This window comes from Lolium rigidum, chromosome 7 (assembly GCF_022539505.1).
Source record: "Lolium rigidum isolate FL_2022 chromosome 7, APGP_CSIRO_Lrig_0.1, whole genome shotgun sequence".
NCBI classification, from domain to species: domain Eukaryota; kingdom Viridiplantae; phylum Streptophyta; class Magnoliopsida; order Poales; family Poaceae; genus Lolium; species Lolium rigidum.
The window spans coordinates 67268660-67287214 of record NC_061514.1 but is presented as its reverse complement, the minus strand read 5'-3'; the positions used below and the strand labels follow the sequence as shown (position 1 = coordinate 67287214).

General features: G+C 46.8%; 2 protein-coding genes across 2 annotated transcripts; one reads left to right on the top strand and one right to left on the bottom strand.

Annotated features, from left to right (window-relative positions):
* The first annotated feature begins 8812 nt into the window (after positions 1 to 8812).
* LOC124674458 (rop guanine nucleotide exchange factor 3-like) lies at positions 8813 to 11063 on the top strand. The gene is made up of 6 exons (XM_047210501.1): positions 8813 to 9125; positions 9230 to 9346; positions 9437 to 9666; positions 9756 to 10046; positions 10147 to 10479; positions 10568 to 11063. Exons 1-6 carry the CDS (start codon positions 8813 to 8815, stop codon positions 10682 to 10684), a joined length of 1401 nt encoding a protein of 466 aa, XP_047066457.1. The 3' UTR covers positions 10685 to 11063.
* LOC124674457 lies at positions 10597 to 16696 on the bottom strand. The gene is made up of 7 exons (XM_047210500.1): positions 15746 to 16696; positions 14762 to 14955; positions 14606 to 14658; positions 12645 to 14091; positions 12453 to 12547; positions 12101 to 12347; positions 10597 to 12006 (listed from the first exon to the last, which is right to left on the bottom strand). The coding sequence occupies exons 2-7, from the start codon at positions 14910 to 14912 to the stop codon at positions 11432 to 11434; spliced, it is 2568 nt and encodes an 855-aa protein (XP_047066456.1). The 5' UTR covers positions 14913 to 14955; positions 15746 to 16696; the 3' UTR covers positions 10597 to 11431.
* Between the last annotated feature and the right edge of the window lie 1859 nt (positions 16697 to 18555).

The window sequence follows — 18555 nt, the reverse complement described above, 5'->3', positions numbered from 1 at the left end:
TAATGTGGCATGGAACATAAGAAATTATCGATACGTCAGAGACGTATCAGCCGCGTAGTTCCCTTTGGGGGACCCCCTCAACGTGAGGGGAAGCGAAACCTCGAAGAGGTTTGCCATTCACCCGCAGCGCCACCTCGAAGAGGCTTGCCGCATAATTCTCTTTGGGAGACTTCCTCGCGAGGTGATCACTCTCCCAAGGGCATGGTATCTCTTTCCCATGTTGGGTTAGCAGCGCCACCTCAGAGAGGCTTGCCATTTTTCTTCGGCGACGTGAGACTTCGGAGAAGACCTTTTCATCATCCTAGGCAAAATGATAGTAAAACATAGCCGAAGCCAAAAACGAACATGTTGAGGACCTTGCAATGTGTCAATGTATCCTCTTTGTCGGAACCTTCCTCCCGACACCAGGGGACAACGTTTTCTGGGCGAGCAGTTTGGGAGACACACGTGGGTCTTGTCTTGAAAGGCATGGGGTCGCGAATCCCCTCAGCCCCATCGCCCTAGGGCGATGACGCCCCCTAGGGGTTCGGCGGTGATTCCCCAACGAGACTTGAACCGAAGCCCTTGTGAGAGCGACCTCCCCTGGGTGGTTGATACATCCCAAGTGATGGAGATAGAGATGTGGAGGATGGATTTGGGAGTTAGCTGGTGAAGCTGAATCTCGTAAACAAAAAGGAGCCCGCGGAGTAACTCATGGACGGGCACGGATAAACCATGGATGAAAAGGTCAGTGAATAATACCCAGAAGCCCTCAGGAGGATTGGGGTCACTCTCGTTTCCTGGCATCTGCATCGCCTCGCTCCTCAGTAGGCCCATCTTCTTGAGCATGCTCTCATCCTGGGAGGAGATTTTGGATCTCTCCCACCCAGAAACCCTCTCTTTCTCCGCGCGGGCGGAGTTACCGAAAAGATTGGGCATCGACGTGCTGGGTGAGCTTAGTGCGAGGGCCCATGGCGGCGGAACACCAAAAGGAAGAAGAACAGGAAAGATTGGGCATGGAAGGAGCTCAGGGAGTTTGGAATTAGGGTAAATGGCGGAAACAGATGAACTGCGCGGCGGAGAGAAGGGGAAAAATGAGTTCCACGGGGAATCTTTTTAACCTGGAAGATGAACTGGTTCAACCGTTGGATCTACATGGGTTGATCTTAGCCATACATGTGGCAGTATAGTAAAGTTATTTTCCACAGTTTATCCTGAAAATAAGGAAGTTACTGTGAGCATGCCAAAAGTACCGGAGAACGTGCAGACCCCACTTGGGCAACGTGGGATAAGAGTAGAGATTCTGGACCCACAATACAGTGGTCCACTAGCGGTCGTGTCTTCCCAAGGTGAAAATCGGTGGCTGTCATCAACATTGACGTCGTAATTGAATGATTTTTTCGAGTACACGAGACAAATTTTTAAGTCCTTCTGAATAATTATTCGAGTTATCATGGACAATACAAGGCGACAAAATATAAAACTTGAAGCTTATGTCCACATGCACACATATGCTCGGGGGCTTCTTTTGTTGATTATATAGATTGTATGAAGTGGAAATAGTAGAAGTTGAGCCTACACCCAAGTGCAACACTCGGCTGTAGCTTCGGGGGCTACTCCCATCAGGAGCGCTGGTCGCGCACCCGATGAATTTGTTAATACAAAGAGTAAGAACAAGACAATATAGTACCAACTCGACAAAAAAATGTTTATGGTTTACATCTTCGAGTTTCATGAAACTCGTCATTTACTCCCATCGGGAGCCAATATATTATTTGATGGCAACTCGGAAAAATGGGACATTCCATCATACGAACAAGGCACTCGACAATATATTCTCAGAGCGTGTCCGTCGCGGTAAAAAAAAATCTGAATGTCGTAACCCGAAAAAAAAAGGTTGCGAAGGTAAGATCCCAGGATCCGTCCTGTGTGGTGTGGCATCGCACCCGAATGCGCTCTCCCACTATACCCACGTCAGTAGATGTGAAGAAAAATCCCGACAGACGCGTTGGGTACTTGATAAAATAGCTGGAATTCAGTTCCTGATAAGTCCTTAAGCGACACGAACTGAGTTACACCAGTTTTTCGGGTTCGTGTCCGGGGACTCGAATTCGAAGTAGGTTCACGCGGATTTTCCACAAGAGCAATTAATTGGTACCCGATCTTTCAAATGAACCAACCTCGTTTACCATCATCCCTGTGCAATATATATGATCAGTAAGAATCAGGTATAATTCGAAAGATGTGTTGAGCAGGCGAGAAGATGGAGATTTTACTCGATTCTGCGATTCGAGAAAAATCTCGGGGGCTACTGACATAGGCATACCTAAGGGGCATGTCGCATATATAACCCTAGTTTAGTCGTGGAGTATGAAGCCCATGGACTCGAAGATTTGAAGGTCCACGAAGTTACAGAAGCTCAGATTAGGGAAATAGAGTTATTGTAGGAAACTTGTATCAATATAGGAAATGCCCAACTCGGCCGAGAAACTTGTACTTGTACGACACAGAAAAGTTCTCGGCTTCGCCTCCTATATAAAGGGGAAGCAGAGAGCAGAAAAAGGATTGAATCATATTGTAACCTAGACACCGTAATTTGTTTTGCCGGATGCCTTTGTTCGTCTGAACCTTCTAGATCTACTTGCTCCTCTACTCTCGACGAAAACCCAAGTCTACAACTTGTAGGCATTGACGAGTTAATCCCTCGTCAAAGTGTGTCGGCTCCCGATGCCATCCATGCTGATGAAGAACCTGAAACACACTTTAGCCCTCTACCTAGCGCGCCGGCTATCGGGGTTTCGGTATCCGAATGGAACACGGGTACCTCGGCGAGACCCTTGAGGTTATCAGACCAAAAGGGGGCTAGAAGCAACGACATACCAAGCTCAAAATGGACATGGCGGCACTGGAGTAGCACAGAGACATCACGACAGAGAGAGACACAGGGTTACCCAGGTTTAGAGCCCTCGTGTTGAGGTAAAACCACTACATCCTGCTTTGGAGTTGTATTGATCTTGCTCCGAGAGGAGTATGGTGTTACAAGGTGGTGGTGGTGTTATTCCTCAGATATAGATGCGGTCTGCTCTAGGTTGAAGACGATGTCATCTAGAGGGCATCTAAAGAGGATCCGAGGGGATGGAATTGGATCCCTTCTACTGGGCAGTTGCCCCTCCTTTTATAGTGGCGTTGGCCCTCCTCTCCAAGAAAACTTGGCAGAGGCATAACCACAGAGCAACCCAAGGAAGGGAACAAATGTCCCTTACTAAACCCACAGCCATTCCAACTGCCTAGGTCCACCAAGAGAGGATGTCGACATCCCTGTTGTACTGGCACGGTCCACCCCGATCCTTTTGGGAAAGGAGGCAACAACCAGTTCACTTTATGCGGGCAAACTTGGACCTTCTCTTATCTTCTGGGTGCGTCATGGCTAGCGTCACCCCCTTTAGCTTCATCCTATGTGACTGATCCGCGGAGGTATCTTGAACAACATCTTCTGTGATTTCTCTCGCGGAGAGAAGCTCCGTGAGGCCTTCTAGTAGCCTGAAACGACTAAGTCCTGGACCTCTTGCGAGAGATCCTTGGCGAGATGCCCCCCTTCTCGCGGAGACCTTATGTCTCTTGGAGAGGGGTTCCTTGTCTTTTGTTCGTGGGCCACCGTGAGGGCCCAACAACAGGTGTAACATGGTACCCTGGGGAACAATTAAAATTTGAATGCATGAAATATGGAGATAAAAATGTTTTATGAGAATTAGACACGGGCTCGGTTGCTCCTGATCATTCGAATACACTTTGCTGTCTCATAAAATGCGGAATATTCTTTGGGTAGAGGTTAACATTTATGTCGATAGCGAGATGCATGTGGTGACTTTGTCAATCTCAAAACCTGGTAGATCAGTTTGTAGACTTGGACTCTCAAAGCTGCTCACAAAAGTAGGACGCATGTGTTTAGGGGAAAAAAGGCAATATAATCGTACTAAGGCAAGAGAAAAAAAAAGTTTATCGATGATCTACTGGACATGTATAGATAAGCAGCAGGAATCAGTATGATGCCAGGCAAACTTAGGGCATCTCCAGCGGCGCGACGCAAATGGACGCTGAGCAACCGTTTGCGTCCGCGCGGACCAGAAATGCGTCTAGCACCACCTTCAGCGGGGCGACGCAAAGTGACCGGACCGTCCGCGGAGACGTAAACCTGGCCCAAATATGCGCCAGGTTTGCGTCTCCGCGGACGCTCGGCGATCGCACCTAGCGTCCGCTCGCTTCCCCACGGGCCCTCATGGCAGCGACCCAGGTTCGATCGGCCTCGAATTCACAACGCGCGCCGGTGTGGCAACCGCGAAGAGCAACCGCCGCCATGGAGCGCCGAACCGCCGCGGAAGAGCAACCGCCGGCCTCTTCGTTATACGCGCCACCGTTAATCCCCGCACATTATAACCCCCGCGTCTACGGTAATTCAAGTTCAACCTCCTCTTGTTCTTCTTCTCCAACACTGGCATGCCATGAGAGACTACACGCTGCCGTCCGACTCGGAGAGCGAGGGCAAGTCGCCCGGATTTCTGCATTGGTGGGAATCCCCTGCGACGCCAAGCGATCCGGGCTCCACGCCCAGCGACCCTGCCTCCACGCCGAGTGAGGAGGAGGAGGACGGAGGCGGCAATGGCAGCGAAGGCCATGAGGAGGACGGAGGCGGCGCTGCCAGGGACGCCGAGGACGAGGAGGAGGGCCAGGAGGAGGAGAAGGACTCCGACACCAAGTTAGCCCGGTTGGAGGCGCAGGAGGCGGCGGACGACAAGGCGGCGGCAAGGAATAAGTCCAGGGCCCGGGCAAGGGCGCTAGCGCGGGCGGCGCTTCATCGTCCATTCACCGACGACGGCGACAAAGACGCCATTTCTTCCAGTTTCAACTCCTCGACGGGCGAGTCGTCCTCCAGTTCCGACGAGGAGGTGACAAGCAAGAGGTGCAGGAGTTTCGACGACGAGGCAGGGCCTTCTAACAAGAAGGCCAAAAAATAGTTTTAGTTTATATGTTTTTAAATTTGTTCTTCTTTGTATGTTAAATATGTTTGAATCTAGTCGATTGGAGTATTTGATTGGAGCAACATGACATCATTGAGTACTACTTTTTTGCGTTTAAACTTGATCATTCAACAAATTTGAAAATAAGTAGCACAAAAAAAAACTTGCATGCCCAAAATGTGTCAGACCGCTGGAGGTAGTCCCCGACGCAAACGGACATTTCGCCCCTAGCGGTCATTTTGGCGTCCGCAGGCGACGCAAACGGACGCCACGTACAATTTGGACGTCTGAAATACGTCACGCGCCGCTGGAGATGCCCTTAACACAAATCAACTCATCATCAGCATGCACAAACATGTCATTAGCAACCTAGGAACGTAGGCAAGTTGCGCTACTCCGTAGGCTATGATGCGCTGCCGAGGCCAATCAAGAGTTAGCGTAAGCGTGCCACGGATAAGCTAAAAAAGGTAGGTAGTATTAGCCCCTTAAGCTAAGCTCACCATCCATCCACGAGGAGGCAAGCTCACGCCACAGCCCTATTCTATTCCGCCACTCCTCTGCATGATCCGAACTCTCTCAGCCACCGTCTCTCTCCATGATGCAATACAATACAGCTCGTGGCAGGCAAAGGAACACCCTGCTTTCTTGTACTTTACTACTACAGCACTAGTACTAGGAAGCGCAAAGGCTAACGAACAGGGAATGCAGAAGTGGTAGAAGAAAGAAAAGCAGCCGTTTCCATGGCGAGAGGCCAGGGAGGAGGCTAGTAAATAATGGCGACTTTGCCAGTGCAAAATTCGATCGGGTTCTCTCCTTCCTCGGGCCGCGCAACTGCCGGGTCATGATCGGCGAAAGGCCGGAGTAGCGAGGGGGACGGGACGGGTCTCCTTTCCCCTTTTGCCCGTCCGTAATGTCGCCATGATTCCGGTGGCCGGGCATGCTCGCCACCTTTTCTGTCAGGTAAAGCTCACGGCGACGCGACCTCCACGCCAGCCACGCGGCCGGCCGCTGTAGCGCATCCCTGCAGTAAGACCTCCTTTGATTCATAGAATTTGTATAGCAATTGACGTAGGATTTGGATCTGTGAAAAATGGGCTATACAATCTGTTTGATTTGTAGGAACCTATCCATACATGGGTGAATAGGAATTAATCTTTTAAGAATATTGTAGTGCAGATCACATAGAAAAAACATTAGATTATAACTCATAAGAAAATATTTTGCTACAATCAAACACATTTCATATTTTCATAAAATTTAAATAGACATGACATTTCAATCATATGCTTTTACTATTCCTATGATTTTTCTATCCTATAAATTAAAGGAGACTTAAAATCATCTCGACCTGTTCGGCATAAGCGGATTAAACATGTCTCTTTCCGTCCGCCTGGTAAGAAAAATGGTTAAATTCCTTGCCCTGCCCCCTCGCCATTGTTGGCACCTATGTTTAGGCCATAACTCGCCGAAGGCTGCGATTGGTGCCAGCGTCTTAGAGAGCACTTGTCGGCATCGTTCTAGAACCATGTTTGCCGCCCGTCTTCTCGGACCAAACCACTGGCATTGACTCACATGACTTGTTCGTCCAATTGCCAGGACGATTTTGGGGTACAAAAACCTAGACCATTTGCGGCCGACAAGATTCATCATTTTTTTCCTAAAGATGGACCTCAACAAGTAGAACTTCTACAACAATGTCAAGGCCAGCTCGTTCAGACGAGAATTCGGACGGCTCTTCCGAGTTCATGATTGTCGCATCCTCCCTCACCCATGACCACATTGAGAGGCAGTGATGCGCAACGGTTTGACGAGGCCTTGCAGGGGCAATGCGGCGCCAAATCGACAGGTTGACCACTAACGGCTCCAACGGGACTACTTCCATCCCACGAAGTCGGTCTTCAATGTGACCCTGTTCCGGGAGTGCTTCTGGATGTCAAAATACTTATCTTGACTAATTTACGAGGCGTCATGGACTATGACAGGTAATTCAGATGCAAGCCTGATGTTGCTGGTAAGCTAGGATTCACCTCTTATCGGAAGTGTTCCGCATCTATTCATATGCTTGCGTATGGAGTGTCAGGTGATCTCATCGATGAGTACTTGAGAATGAGCGAGATGACCTTCCTTGGTGCAATGTACAAATTCTGCCGAGCCGTGATTGTGGTGTACGGTGAGGTTTACTTGAGAGAGCCAACAACTGTCGACACTGCCTGGTTGTTGTCCGTCAACGAGGCAAGAGGGTTTCCAGGGATGGTTTACAACATAGGTTACATCCACTGGGAGTGGAACAACTAGCCATTCGCATGGCAAGGGCATTATAGCGGGCATGCGGAGGGATGCAGTATCATTCTTGAGGCAGATGCATCACATGATCCCTGGACTTGGCACTTTTTCTTTGGCATGGCCGGTTCCCACAATGACATCGGCGTGCTCCATCTCTCTCCGGTATTCTCTAGGCTTATTGTAGTCAATGCTCGAGTGGTTCACTATGAGATCAATCAAAAATGCATATGATAAGCCATACTTGTCTAGCTCATGGCATATATCCTAGCTAGGTAACAATAGTGAAGATGATTTGTGATCCTCTAACAGAGAAGGAGAAGAGGTTTGACAAACAGCAAGAGGCATGCATGAAGGATGTTGAGCGGGTATTTGGTTTGCTCAAAGCTCGGTGAGCTATTGTTCGTCACCCTGCTAGAACATAGAACCTTCAGACCATGTGGGAGTGACCCGTTGTGTGATCATGCACAACATGATTGTTGAGCAAGAGCGTGATGACAGTCAACATGACCAAGTATGACAATTTCAGGGCGAGTTTGTTGAGCCGCACCTTGGGGCTTCACGTCCGAGGAGTTTCTCCATATGCATGTTGAGCTTCGTGATACTCAGATTCAAGATCGTCTTCAGGCAGATCTGATCGAGCATTAGTGGGCACAAGCATACCATGGACAGAAGGAGGAGTAGTGATCCCATCCTATTCTAACCTATTTAATTGTGAACTATGTTTTGGTATTTTCTGAACAACATTGCATTTTGAACTTTGTTATTTTTCTGGATGTAATAAAGAACAAAGCTATTTATATTGATTTGATTGCAACTAGTATATTATTTCCTATGCATGTGAGGAGAATGTGTTGAAATAAGTTGAAGATAAATCAAAATGGAACCGACTGGATCAAAATGCGCCGGGCCGCTTAGTTACCTGACCGAAACGAATAAAAGTGGTTGGATGGCCATTTTAATATCGTAGCAGCCCGAGCTAAATGGACACAAATGGTGTTCGAAATACGTTGGTTGGTCCGCTAAAGATGCTCTAGGCTGGTGACGGACAAATGAGGATGCTTAGCTGGTAATTAGTGTGTCATGCCGTTAAGCAGGTGGGCACATGATCATATGCCGGCAGAGCTCTGCCTGCCACTCTCTCGGCGTGTCAGGGGCAGAGCACAGTGACAGTCCTAGATTAGATTACTGGCGGGCACTGCGGTAAGTTTTCCGCACATTTCAAAGAAAATTTCCCGCGGCAGGGCAGGGGACATCGTCGTCGGCGGCAGGGGGAATCGCACGCTTTCCCTCACAGGCGTCATCGTGGGGCCTCATGATGGAGGACGCCACCTATTTCTGCTCATTCCTTGTTCCCACTGCCACTTCCCCCGCATGTTCCTTCTACACCGCCGCTCTGTCCGACCCGACCACCATCGCTATCCCTTCACATTCCCTTCCGGGTACAGGCAGCACTCCGCTCGCACCTCCCGCCATCGATCACCACACACAGGCACGCACACGCCGGCCAGAGTTGTACTGTACCACTACATGCGGGAATGGACACGCCGTCGTCGACGTGGGAGGAAGGCTCGCAGTCCGACTACGCCGACCTCGACGACGACAATGGCATGGAGCTGCAGCGGATCCGGGTGGGACTCCCTCGACACCGCCGCGAGGAAGACGACGACGACGCCTCCGACGTGTCCTCCGAGTGCAGCGGCGAGCCGGGGAGCCCCTACGGGTCGCCGTACCCGCGGTGGCCGGTCTGCAAGCTAGCGCCGCGGATGCCGCAACCGCCGCTGCTGCAGAGGCTCGGCACGGCGCCAAGGCTCGCTGGCGGCATGGGCGACCGGAAAGCCGGTTACAGCGGTACGTACGTGACGCCTCTGCTGCTTTCAGGTTCTTGCTCTCTTTGCGTACGTAGTCGTCTCTGACCGTAGATGCTGAATGTACTCGCGGTGGTGGAATTGCAGAGCTGCAGCTGATGAGGGAGAGGTTCTCCAAGCTCCTACTCGGGGAGGACATGTCCGGCGGCGGCAAGGGGGTCTCCAGCGCCGCTGCCATCTCCAATGCGATCACCAACCTCTACGGTACGCGCGCACGCACACATTTTCTTGTTCGAAACGCTAAAATCTGTAGCAGAGCCCTCTGACATCATCCGTTCCTTCCTCTGCTCGCAGCGACCGTCTTCGGGAGCTGCCACAGGCTGGAGCCCCTGCCGGCGGAGAAGAGGTCCATGTGGCGGCGGGAGATGGACTGCCTGCTGTCGGTGTGCGACTACATCGTCGAGTTCTTCCCGTCCAAGGAGATCCTGCCCGACGGCACCGCCCGCGAGGTGATGGCCACCAGGCCGAGATCCGACATCTACGTCAACCTCCCCGCCCTCGAGAAGCTAGACGACATGCTGCTCGTGAGATCCGAGTTCCTTGGCACTTTCCAACAACGGATGGGTGGGTTCCAAGAATTGCTATTCATGCGAACATGATGGTGTTTGTGCAGGAGATCCTGGACGGGTTCCAGAAGACTGAATTCTGGTACCTCAACGACAAGGCGCACAAGGACAGCAGCGACGACTCGGCGCCGTGCCGTCCGGCGAGCCACCGCGGCGAGGAGAGGTGGTGGCTGCCCGTGCCCTGCGTCACCAAGCTCGGCCTCACGGAGTCGGCCCGGAGGGACCTGCGGAAGAAGCACGACTGCGCCAACCAGATCCACAAGGCCGCCATGGCCATCAACAATGGCATTCTCGCCGAGATCAAGATTCCCGAGTCGTACACGCAGACACTTCCCAAGGTAACATCGAATCTCTCGCCCTTTTAAGTTTTTTTATCCGGATTGTGTGTGATTCCTCTGAAGATGCTGTTTTTCTAACTTCTGACTTCTGAATGTGCAGTGCGGACGGGCAAGCGTGGGCGACGCGATCTACCGGCACATGTCGTTCCCGGGCAAGTTCTCGCCGGAGTACCTGCTGGACTGCCTGGAGCTGTCGTCCGAGCACGAGGCCCTGGAGACGGCGGACCGCGTCGAGGCGGCCATGCACGTGTGGCGGCGCAAGGCCAACCACGGCCACTCCAAGTCCCCATGGAGCGCCGTCAAGGACCTGATGGAGTCGGACAAGAACGTGATGCTGGCGAGCAGGGCCGAGGACGTCCTGCTCTGCCTCAAGCAGCGCTTCCCCGGCCTCTCCCAGACCACCCTGGACGCGAGCAAGATACAGTACAACAAGGTAAGAGCACAACAATGCTGTCTGAAAGCATCGCCATGGATGCACTGAATTGTGAATTTGTGATGTGACTTTGCTTCGCGTGTTGCAGGATGTTGGGCAAGCCATCCTGGAGAGCTACTCTAGGGTGCTGGAGAGCCTGGCGTACACCATAGTTACATGTATAGACGATGTTCTTTTCGCCGACGAGTCTGCGAACAAGATCTGATGATCATTTGTTCATCCTCCCTGGACCAGAATCCAAAATAAGGGTCCATACGTCCATCCAACAATCTGTACATTATGCCATAACATGTAGTAGTACTAATGGAAGATAGCATGAACACATCCTAGCTAGCTAGCCATGTTTGGGGCTGCATTCAGTCATTCCCATGGTCCCTCGGCCACATTGCATTCTCTGTCATGAGTACAGTATCGTTGTCACTTGTGAATTTTCTCACATATTTGGCATGGATTGGCATGGATGGGCCTGGACCTCACAAGTTGGCAACTGACATGATTCACCGCAGTATGATCTGTAACACAGAAGTGCATCTCACAAACAAGGAAAAGTATCCTGCTCTCAAGAGGGGAAAAAGTTTTAGGACAGTTAAAGGCACAATGTATGCACAGCCAGATTTATTTTTCCTGTTTTCACAATTTTACAGCTAACGGGGATTGAGAAATGGAGCATAACAAACCAATTCCTGGTGTTTGGACACAGCTACTCGCCTACTCGGCTGCACGAAAAACTGTTATTCACTCCATCCGGAGATGGAATCTAACTCTGTCATGATGAAATGATGACTAACTCTATAATCTGTTGAAATCTATCAATACTGACTTTACCTCTCCTTATAACAGAACACTGCTGAACCTTCATCTTCTTCAGAAAAGAAAACACTGCTAAATCTATAAAATCCTTTTCAGATTTGGTCGGTTGCAGCTTCATGGATGACTACAGAGATCTACAATCTTAAAGCCACAGGTCAAATACCATCTCTTCCAGCAAGTCATCAAGCACACCATCCCACACCTCAATAGCAACATTTTCAGTATCGCATCGAAGGTCCATCCACGGCCCAACTTCCAAATCTTTCATCACCACCTGGTCCAGTGTTTTTGCAAGTTCAGCGTCGATAATCGAATCGATGCACTTAGCCACCTCTTTAATGAGTTCTGTTCCCAGTGGAGCTGGTCTCACATTTTGTTTCAGAAAAGATACCCAAGGGTCACCACCAAAGAAGTTGTCACTTATCTTGAGAAGAACTTCTTCAACACAATCAAAAAGGAGAACCACATCGTCTGTCAGGCAGTATGACATTCCTATTTCAGCCAGTACAGATGTCTCAAGCACTGACACATCCATATACCACCTCTCCGAAGTTCCCTTGGCCAGCAATTCTGAAGCTTCTAGCACGGACTTAATGAAGGAAACCCTTTCATATTTATCACAAAGAATAGTTGTTTCCGAGCTGTTCTGCAAGGTTGGCGATGAAGGAGTATCAAGTTCTTCGAAAAGAACTTTTGAGCTAGGCATCGACAACTCATCTGCACTCACATAAGTTTTGGTCTATTATTAGTCGATTGAAATAAAAAAAATGCAAAAAACTAAGGGTGATGTTTCTTATTTTCACTTAAGTACCTTGTTTTCGCGTTTTCTGGCTAGGACTAGAACTATTTCCCAAGGAAGAATCCAGAACAGATTGTGGACTCAGTTTCGCCTCTTTGTCATCGGGATTCTCTGGCAAGCAATCAAATGCCAACATGGCTGGCTTGGCTAGTCCAACAACTGCTGATGGACTACGATCGTCTTGTTCCTCAACAGGGTCCTCAAGAGAATGCAGGGTCACTTCTGGTAACGCATTCATGGGATGTGGTTCCTCGGAGAACTTTAGCACAAGGGAAAAGTTATATTCATTGTTAGACAAGAAAATTATGAACTTTCTGTACACACAAGTTCAACTTTGTAGAATTTGCTAGAAAGCATGACTTACCTGGTTTGAATTTATTTCTTCAAAGCTTTCAGTTGAGTCTTTGACCTCGTTACAGAGTTGTAGGTTTTCCACTGCACCCTGCATGTTCTTAACATCTGCAAGCAAATGGATGCGAATATTACATAAGCAACAACAAAGAACTGAATATGAAGAGAAGGAGATCTTACACTTCATGGTACCTGAGTAGCATACCTTCATTTATTAGCTCCTGAGAAATAGTGTGCTCCTCCAACACATCTGCCCTGAGTTCATCCAACTGTTTAGTAGCTGAAGTGCTTGCATCGGTCGATACTGTCTCTTGGTATTCGCTTGGTGGGATCAGTTTTGCTGAACTGTCATCGTGCTCAATTATTTGTAACCCTGAGTCTGCCGCTTCCTGAGATACAGTAGTACCCTCCTCTGTAGGGAAATGACTGGGAGAAAACGTGTCATAATCCGGATATGAAATTAACCTCCCAATGGGTTCTGATTTACGTAAAGTCTGATAAATGTATTCATCTTGATTGTCTAGCTTCTCAATTAGATGCTTCCTAGCTTTTTCATAGGAGAAAGAGCCAACACCATGAGTGCCATCATTTCCCATGCCAATTCCACTATCTCCAAACTTTGTTTCCTTGTCATCAATGGATGGTTGCTTAGCTATCTCACAGTCAGAAGAATCTGTACTTTCTGAACTTATCGACATACTTTCGGCAGCCAACTGCTTGGGTGGATCAGCATTCTGAAAAGTACTACTCATGGTGGCAAGCCTTAGCCTCCTTCTAAGCTCTCTAAGAGAGAAATGGTGACCAGGTTTGCCACTTTCGACCTGACCTTGCAAATTACTATGATTTGATAGTGGCGAAGAAGTTACACTACTTGAGATCAGACTGCTCTGATTTCTTGCAGGACTTGGCTTCAAGATTACTATTGTGCTATGGCCACGGGAAATATCATTTAGCTGTGATGGTTTCCTTATGACTAATTTATCCTCTTTCAAGAAAGAACTATTCTTTCTCTGCCCTTTACATGGCGAAACCTCCGACTGCTCTATATTGTTAGTCACACCTTGCAACTTAGTTACTTCATCAGGTTCTGCCGGTTCTAGCTTGGGACCTCCTAGTGATGTGTAAAGGTTCTGGAGGCATTGTAACAGTCTAGAGCTTGGGTCCCGCAGAAGCATCAGAAACAACTCTCTGTTTGAGCTCAGCAGTTGCAATGCATCAACCAATTCTTTGGACCTAGCTTCACCACTGGTGGTTATGTATTCAGCATTCGCAGATTGGTGGTTTATTACCGCTTCGGCCACATCTTCTAGTGCTTTCTGAATAATATAGGGGATCTGATTGGGCTTTGTGGCAGCATTGGCATTGTTCTCTTGGTCAATCGAATAAGAAATATTAGCAGATTCGGTTGAATCGCTACTGCCCTGACTTTCATTATGACTTCTGTAAATTTCCTTGAGACTTGCAGCCAAGTTTAGGTCAATATCAGATCCTTCAGGCAAATTCATGGACTTTGTATCATTAGAGAATACACCAAATGTGTTTCTTTGTGGTTGCTTCAAGGGCTGTGTGCCATTGGCCATCTCTTCTTCCATCAGTGCTTTGATACTTGTCCTGCTGGCATATATTGCTTCAACCCCATGGTTTCTGTCATTCTGACAAAGGCAAATCGATTGTATTCAGAGTTATTTTCAAAATGTTAGAAATACTTCTGACCATGTTAAACTTTAAAATATCGTAGCAATTTGTATGCATATTTTTGAAAATAATAACTTCGGCATTGCCCAGTGTGTTACATATTTGAAAGGTTGCGGCAGTTCAAAGTTACCATATTTAGCGCTATTTTATTGGTTAGCAGGAGCGATTAAAGCATTGTGGCAGTAGAGATCTACAAACCGAACTTCAAAACGTACAGTTTAACAAGTATTGGTTGACATCATACAAAAAAATGTTTATACAAACAGCACTGTGCATACAATTATACCAGTATGCAAGTGTAGAATAAGCAGTTGCAGGTTAAATTTAGTAACCGAACTGCATCTTCTTCCTTCGTTCGAGTATTTAAATTTTATCCTTCCTTTTCACATCTATTCATTAAAGCGACACTGTGAACTTTATCCTTTACATGTGAAAAACAGACAAAATAGTTTTTGGTGAATTCAAACTTACATCTGTAGCCATAATTCGGTGGAAGTCTTCAGAACCTTTTAGGCCCCTTATAGCTGCACAAAAACACAAAGTTTACTTTTAACAATTTCATTGACCGGATAATACATTAAATCTTACAGGTATAGTGCAGATAAGGAATGTCACTGAGTTCCTCACCTGAATATGTATCGATCCGTCGGCTTCCATCTGAAAGATATTTCTGACCACGACGGAAGTCGAACATGCGGATCAGCCCTGACATGCAACCAACCTGAACCTTCTCGGTCCGCTGTTTGTAACTCTTCTTTGCCATGTTGGGGGACAACATGGCCAAACAGTGTTATGTTCCAAGGACTCTTCAGAAAGTTAACCTGTATGTAAGAAGAAAGTTGTGTGAATAATATAATGGTAGCAAAAGCTTCCCTTTTTCTCTACTCTCCCAAGTCCCAACAACTCAGATTTTCATACTCGTTTTCTATATGTCTATCTTCCAACTAGTTAATGGTGGCAGAACTAACTCCATAAACAATAGTACAGCACAGCAACACACCGAAGCAATTGAATGAAAAATAAAACAAAGACACAAGAGACAAAGACGACGTCGTTTCGAAAAGAGACAAAGACCACATTGGACACGCCGGATGCAAATGTCGGCTTCTACATTGCTTACAAGTTACATGCTTTTGTGTTCAATATTACATTCTTTAGTAAGTTTAACCATGACGAACAAAGTATTTGGGATATCAAAAAGGCAAATATACCACATATTTAGTAAAATTAATTGTAATTGGAGAGACAGAAGTTTTCTGGAGTATCGATAAGGTAAATAAGCTGAATAGATCAACTGAAATTGGAGAGGCGGAAGTTTTTCAGGGTATCGAAAAGGCAAATGGGTGAATTCTGAAGATTTCTACTCATTTGCCCCCGTTTCTTGATAACGAAAGGAACAATTATCATGTTGGATTAAGAATCTTCCAACCTATGCTACCAGACGACCAAAGTTGCTCGTTCTATACTTCTATAAAATAATGCCCAAATTTTATGATAAAAAAAACACAGCACCGACGGAAGAACTTCACCAACTTAAACTTCGTTCCGTATTGTAGCAAGTTAATCAAACAACTAGCCAGATAAATAAAACATCAGAATAGGTTAGTTTACCTGTTTACCGAAGAGTATTGATCAGAGAATCCACCTTCTGAAGTTGGAAAACGACCTTCTGAATCCTCTGAATTGCCTTGTTTGCGCCTCTTGAGACTTGGCACCGATATTCAGAGATACCTCAAAATCCAACCTCTGGGCCTTGAGCAACGAAGAAACGAACTGAAGACCGGCAGAGATAGATGCGAATGATCTTCTGATAGCCCCTCAAAAGGAAACCCTTCTTGCAATTGCCGTGTGCTTCCTCTGTTCCCACGAGATTCCCCCAGAGACTTGGAATTCACGTCCACAATCGGTAAACTTGGAGCGCCGGAAGGAATAACTTCAGAAGGATCTAACACGCGAAAGAAAGATGCGAGAGCAGAGCAGACATGCAGACCACACACCTTGGAGTTTCAGTCCTTCCGCCTGCAGCGATTCAGAATCTCACAATTCACAGGAAAGACAGACCAGAGTTCCCGAACAATCCCACTCCGATCCTCTGTTTCTTCACAGAGAACCCTCGAAACACGCCGACACCAGACCAGGACCAAGATCGAGTTCTCCGCCCTCCAAAGATGGAAACAACTACCAAATGTGGATGGACCCGGATATTCACAGCCAACACAACTTCCCCTTTCCCACCCAAATGAAAATCTGGTTGCCTTTTCTGATGATCCGCTCTTCCTCTCTGTCCTTCAAGAAACTGGACCATCCGCCGTGGAGACGCATGCACCGCTCCACCTTAGAAATCGGCAGGCTTCCTGGGACGTGGAACACCTTGCGCTCAGCGGCTGCGCTGCTCCTTGCATATCTCTGTCATGCCACCACTCTCTCTCTTCTGTGTCCCTCTCTCTGTCTCTTCTCTCTCTGTCTCTCGCTTCGTGTGCTGCTGATGATGATGGAGGGGGAGGTATGATTTGGAGGGTGATTTGTACTTTCAGTGTAGCGGATTAAAAGAGGGGATTTGGATTTGATATATGTCTCTGTTTTGGTGTGCCCCTCTTTTTCTACGTCATAGCTGTTCGATCAAGCTCAACACATAGTGGATAGCAGGAAAGGGGGCAGAGAAGAATAAAAGCTTTACATGTACACCCTTGAACATGTTACTATTAACTAATTCCTGACTCAAATCTAGATTAGGAATATACATGATGAGATAAAATATCAGTTAGCTAAAAACATATTATTATTACTATTATTAATAGTATTATTATTATTCCTCTATGTTTCTATAATGATAAGTTAACATCCGCGAAAATTTGATGTTGAACCTTTTACAAGAATTTTTTTTATTGAGAAATGAAAGCATAATGTATTAACACGGTTTCTAAATGTGGTGGCTCATTGCCCTACCAAAAAAACGTGCTAACCATAAATACAAATAGGCGTGCAACCTTTTGATTGCTCATCTTCAGTTTGTTTTTGGTGTCATGCCAATGTGTTTGTCGTCAGGTGGTGCCGCGTGCGCCTTTTGGTTGCTTTGCATGTATTTCTGGTTGATTTTTACAAACAATCAAGTATTGGAGTCGTGTAGTGGTGCTTTGATGATCGCTTGGCTTCATGCAAATATGATTGTCATCACGTTATTTCATGTGATCTTTGTTTCATTGCATTTGCACGGGTTACTTTGCTAACAACTGAGTGACGAGATTGCCAAGAGCCAACATGCTAATCAAGGGTAACCTCATATGCTCCACTTGGTAGGTTGGGATTTTTGTTTGTGATCTAGCCACGCGGTGAGGATGTGTTGTGCGGGTAGTGCACTCATGTTGGTTGAATTCGTGCTGACCAACCTACGACTGCTCACATTTTGTTTTCTTATCTTCGCATTAGATTTCAAGTGTTATTCGTGGGTTTGGGTGCCTCTTTTGGAAACTTGCCATATTTGGTTTTTGGTAGAGCTTCCCTCAAAATGTTGACATCTTGTGAGTTATTTTTCATAAATTTTAGAAACACAAGAAATAAACAGAAGAGATAACAAAATGTGCAAGGATGACAAATTGCGTGTGCAAAGTGCTGGTTATGCATGATATCCAGGTTATGTTTCTTTTGGATGAATCAAGTATGAATTGGCGTGTTCACGATTGACCCCTTTCCATCGAGAACTGAATAGCACAGTTGCTCGTCTAAACTCAACACGATAGTGGGTAGCCGGAAAGGGAGGATAGAAGGCTTAAAGTTTCACACATGTACACCCCTCGATATGCTAAAATTAACTAATTCTTATATTTGGTCTAGATTGGAAAATAGTACATATGAAATATTGGAACATTAGCTAGTTAAAAAAAACATGTTATTACTAGTATTCCTCATTATGTTTCTAACAATAAGCTAAATTTTCTGATTAAGAAATAAAAGCATAATTAATTAACACACTTTCTGAATGTTGCAGCTCAATGCCCTACCAAAATGTTCAAACGAGAAATACGAATAGGTATGTAAAATGGAAGATATGGGGCGCTTTACAACCACTAGATTGCTCATCTTCAATATCCTTGCGCAATCATGACAATGTGGTTGTCGTGAGGTGATATCGTGTGCATCTTTTGTTGCTTTGCATGTACTTTGGGTTGCGCTTCACCAGAAAATGAGTATTGAAGATGGCCATCGACAAGGAAAGGGTGTATTCATGTTCTTTGTATGTGTTAGGCTTGGTTCTTTAAGTAATGTCGTTTTGTCTAGTGCATAATTAGGTTGGTCCGTGTGGTGGTGCTCTGATGATGGTTGGGTTTCGTGTAAATGTGATTGTCGTCTTGTGATTTCGTGTGGTCTTTCTTTCATGTCGTTTTGCATTTACTCTGGTTGCATTGCCAACAACTAAGTGAGGA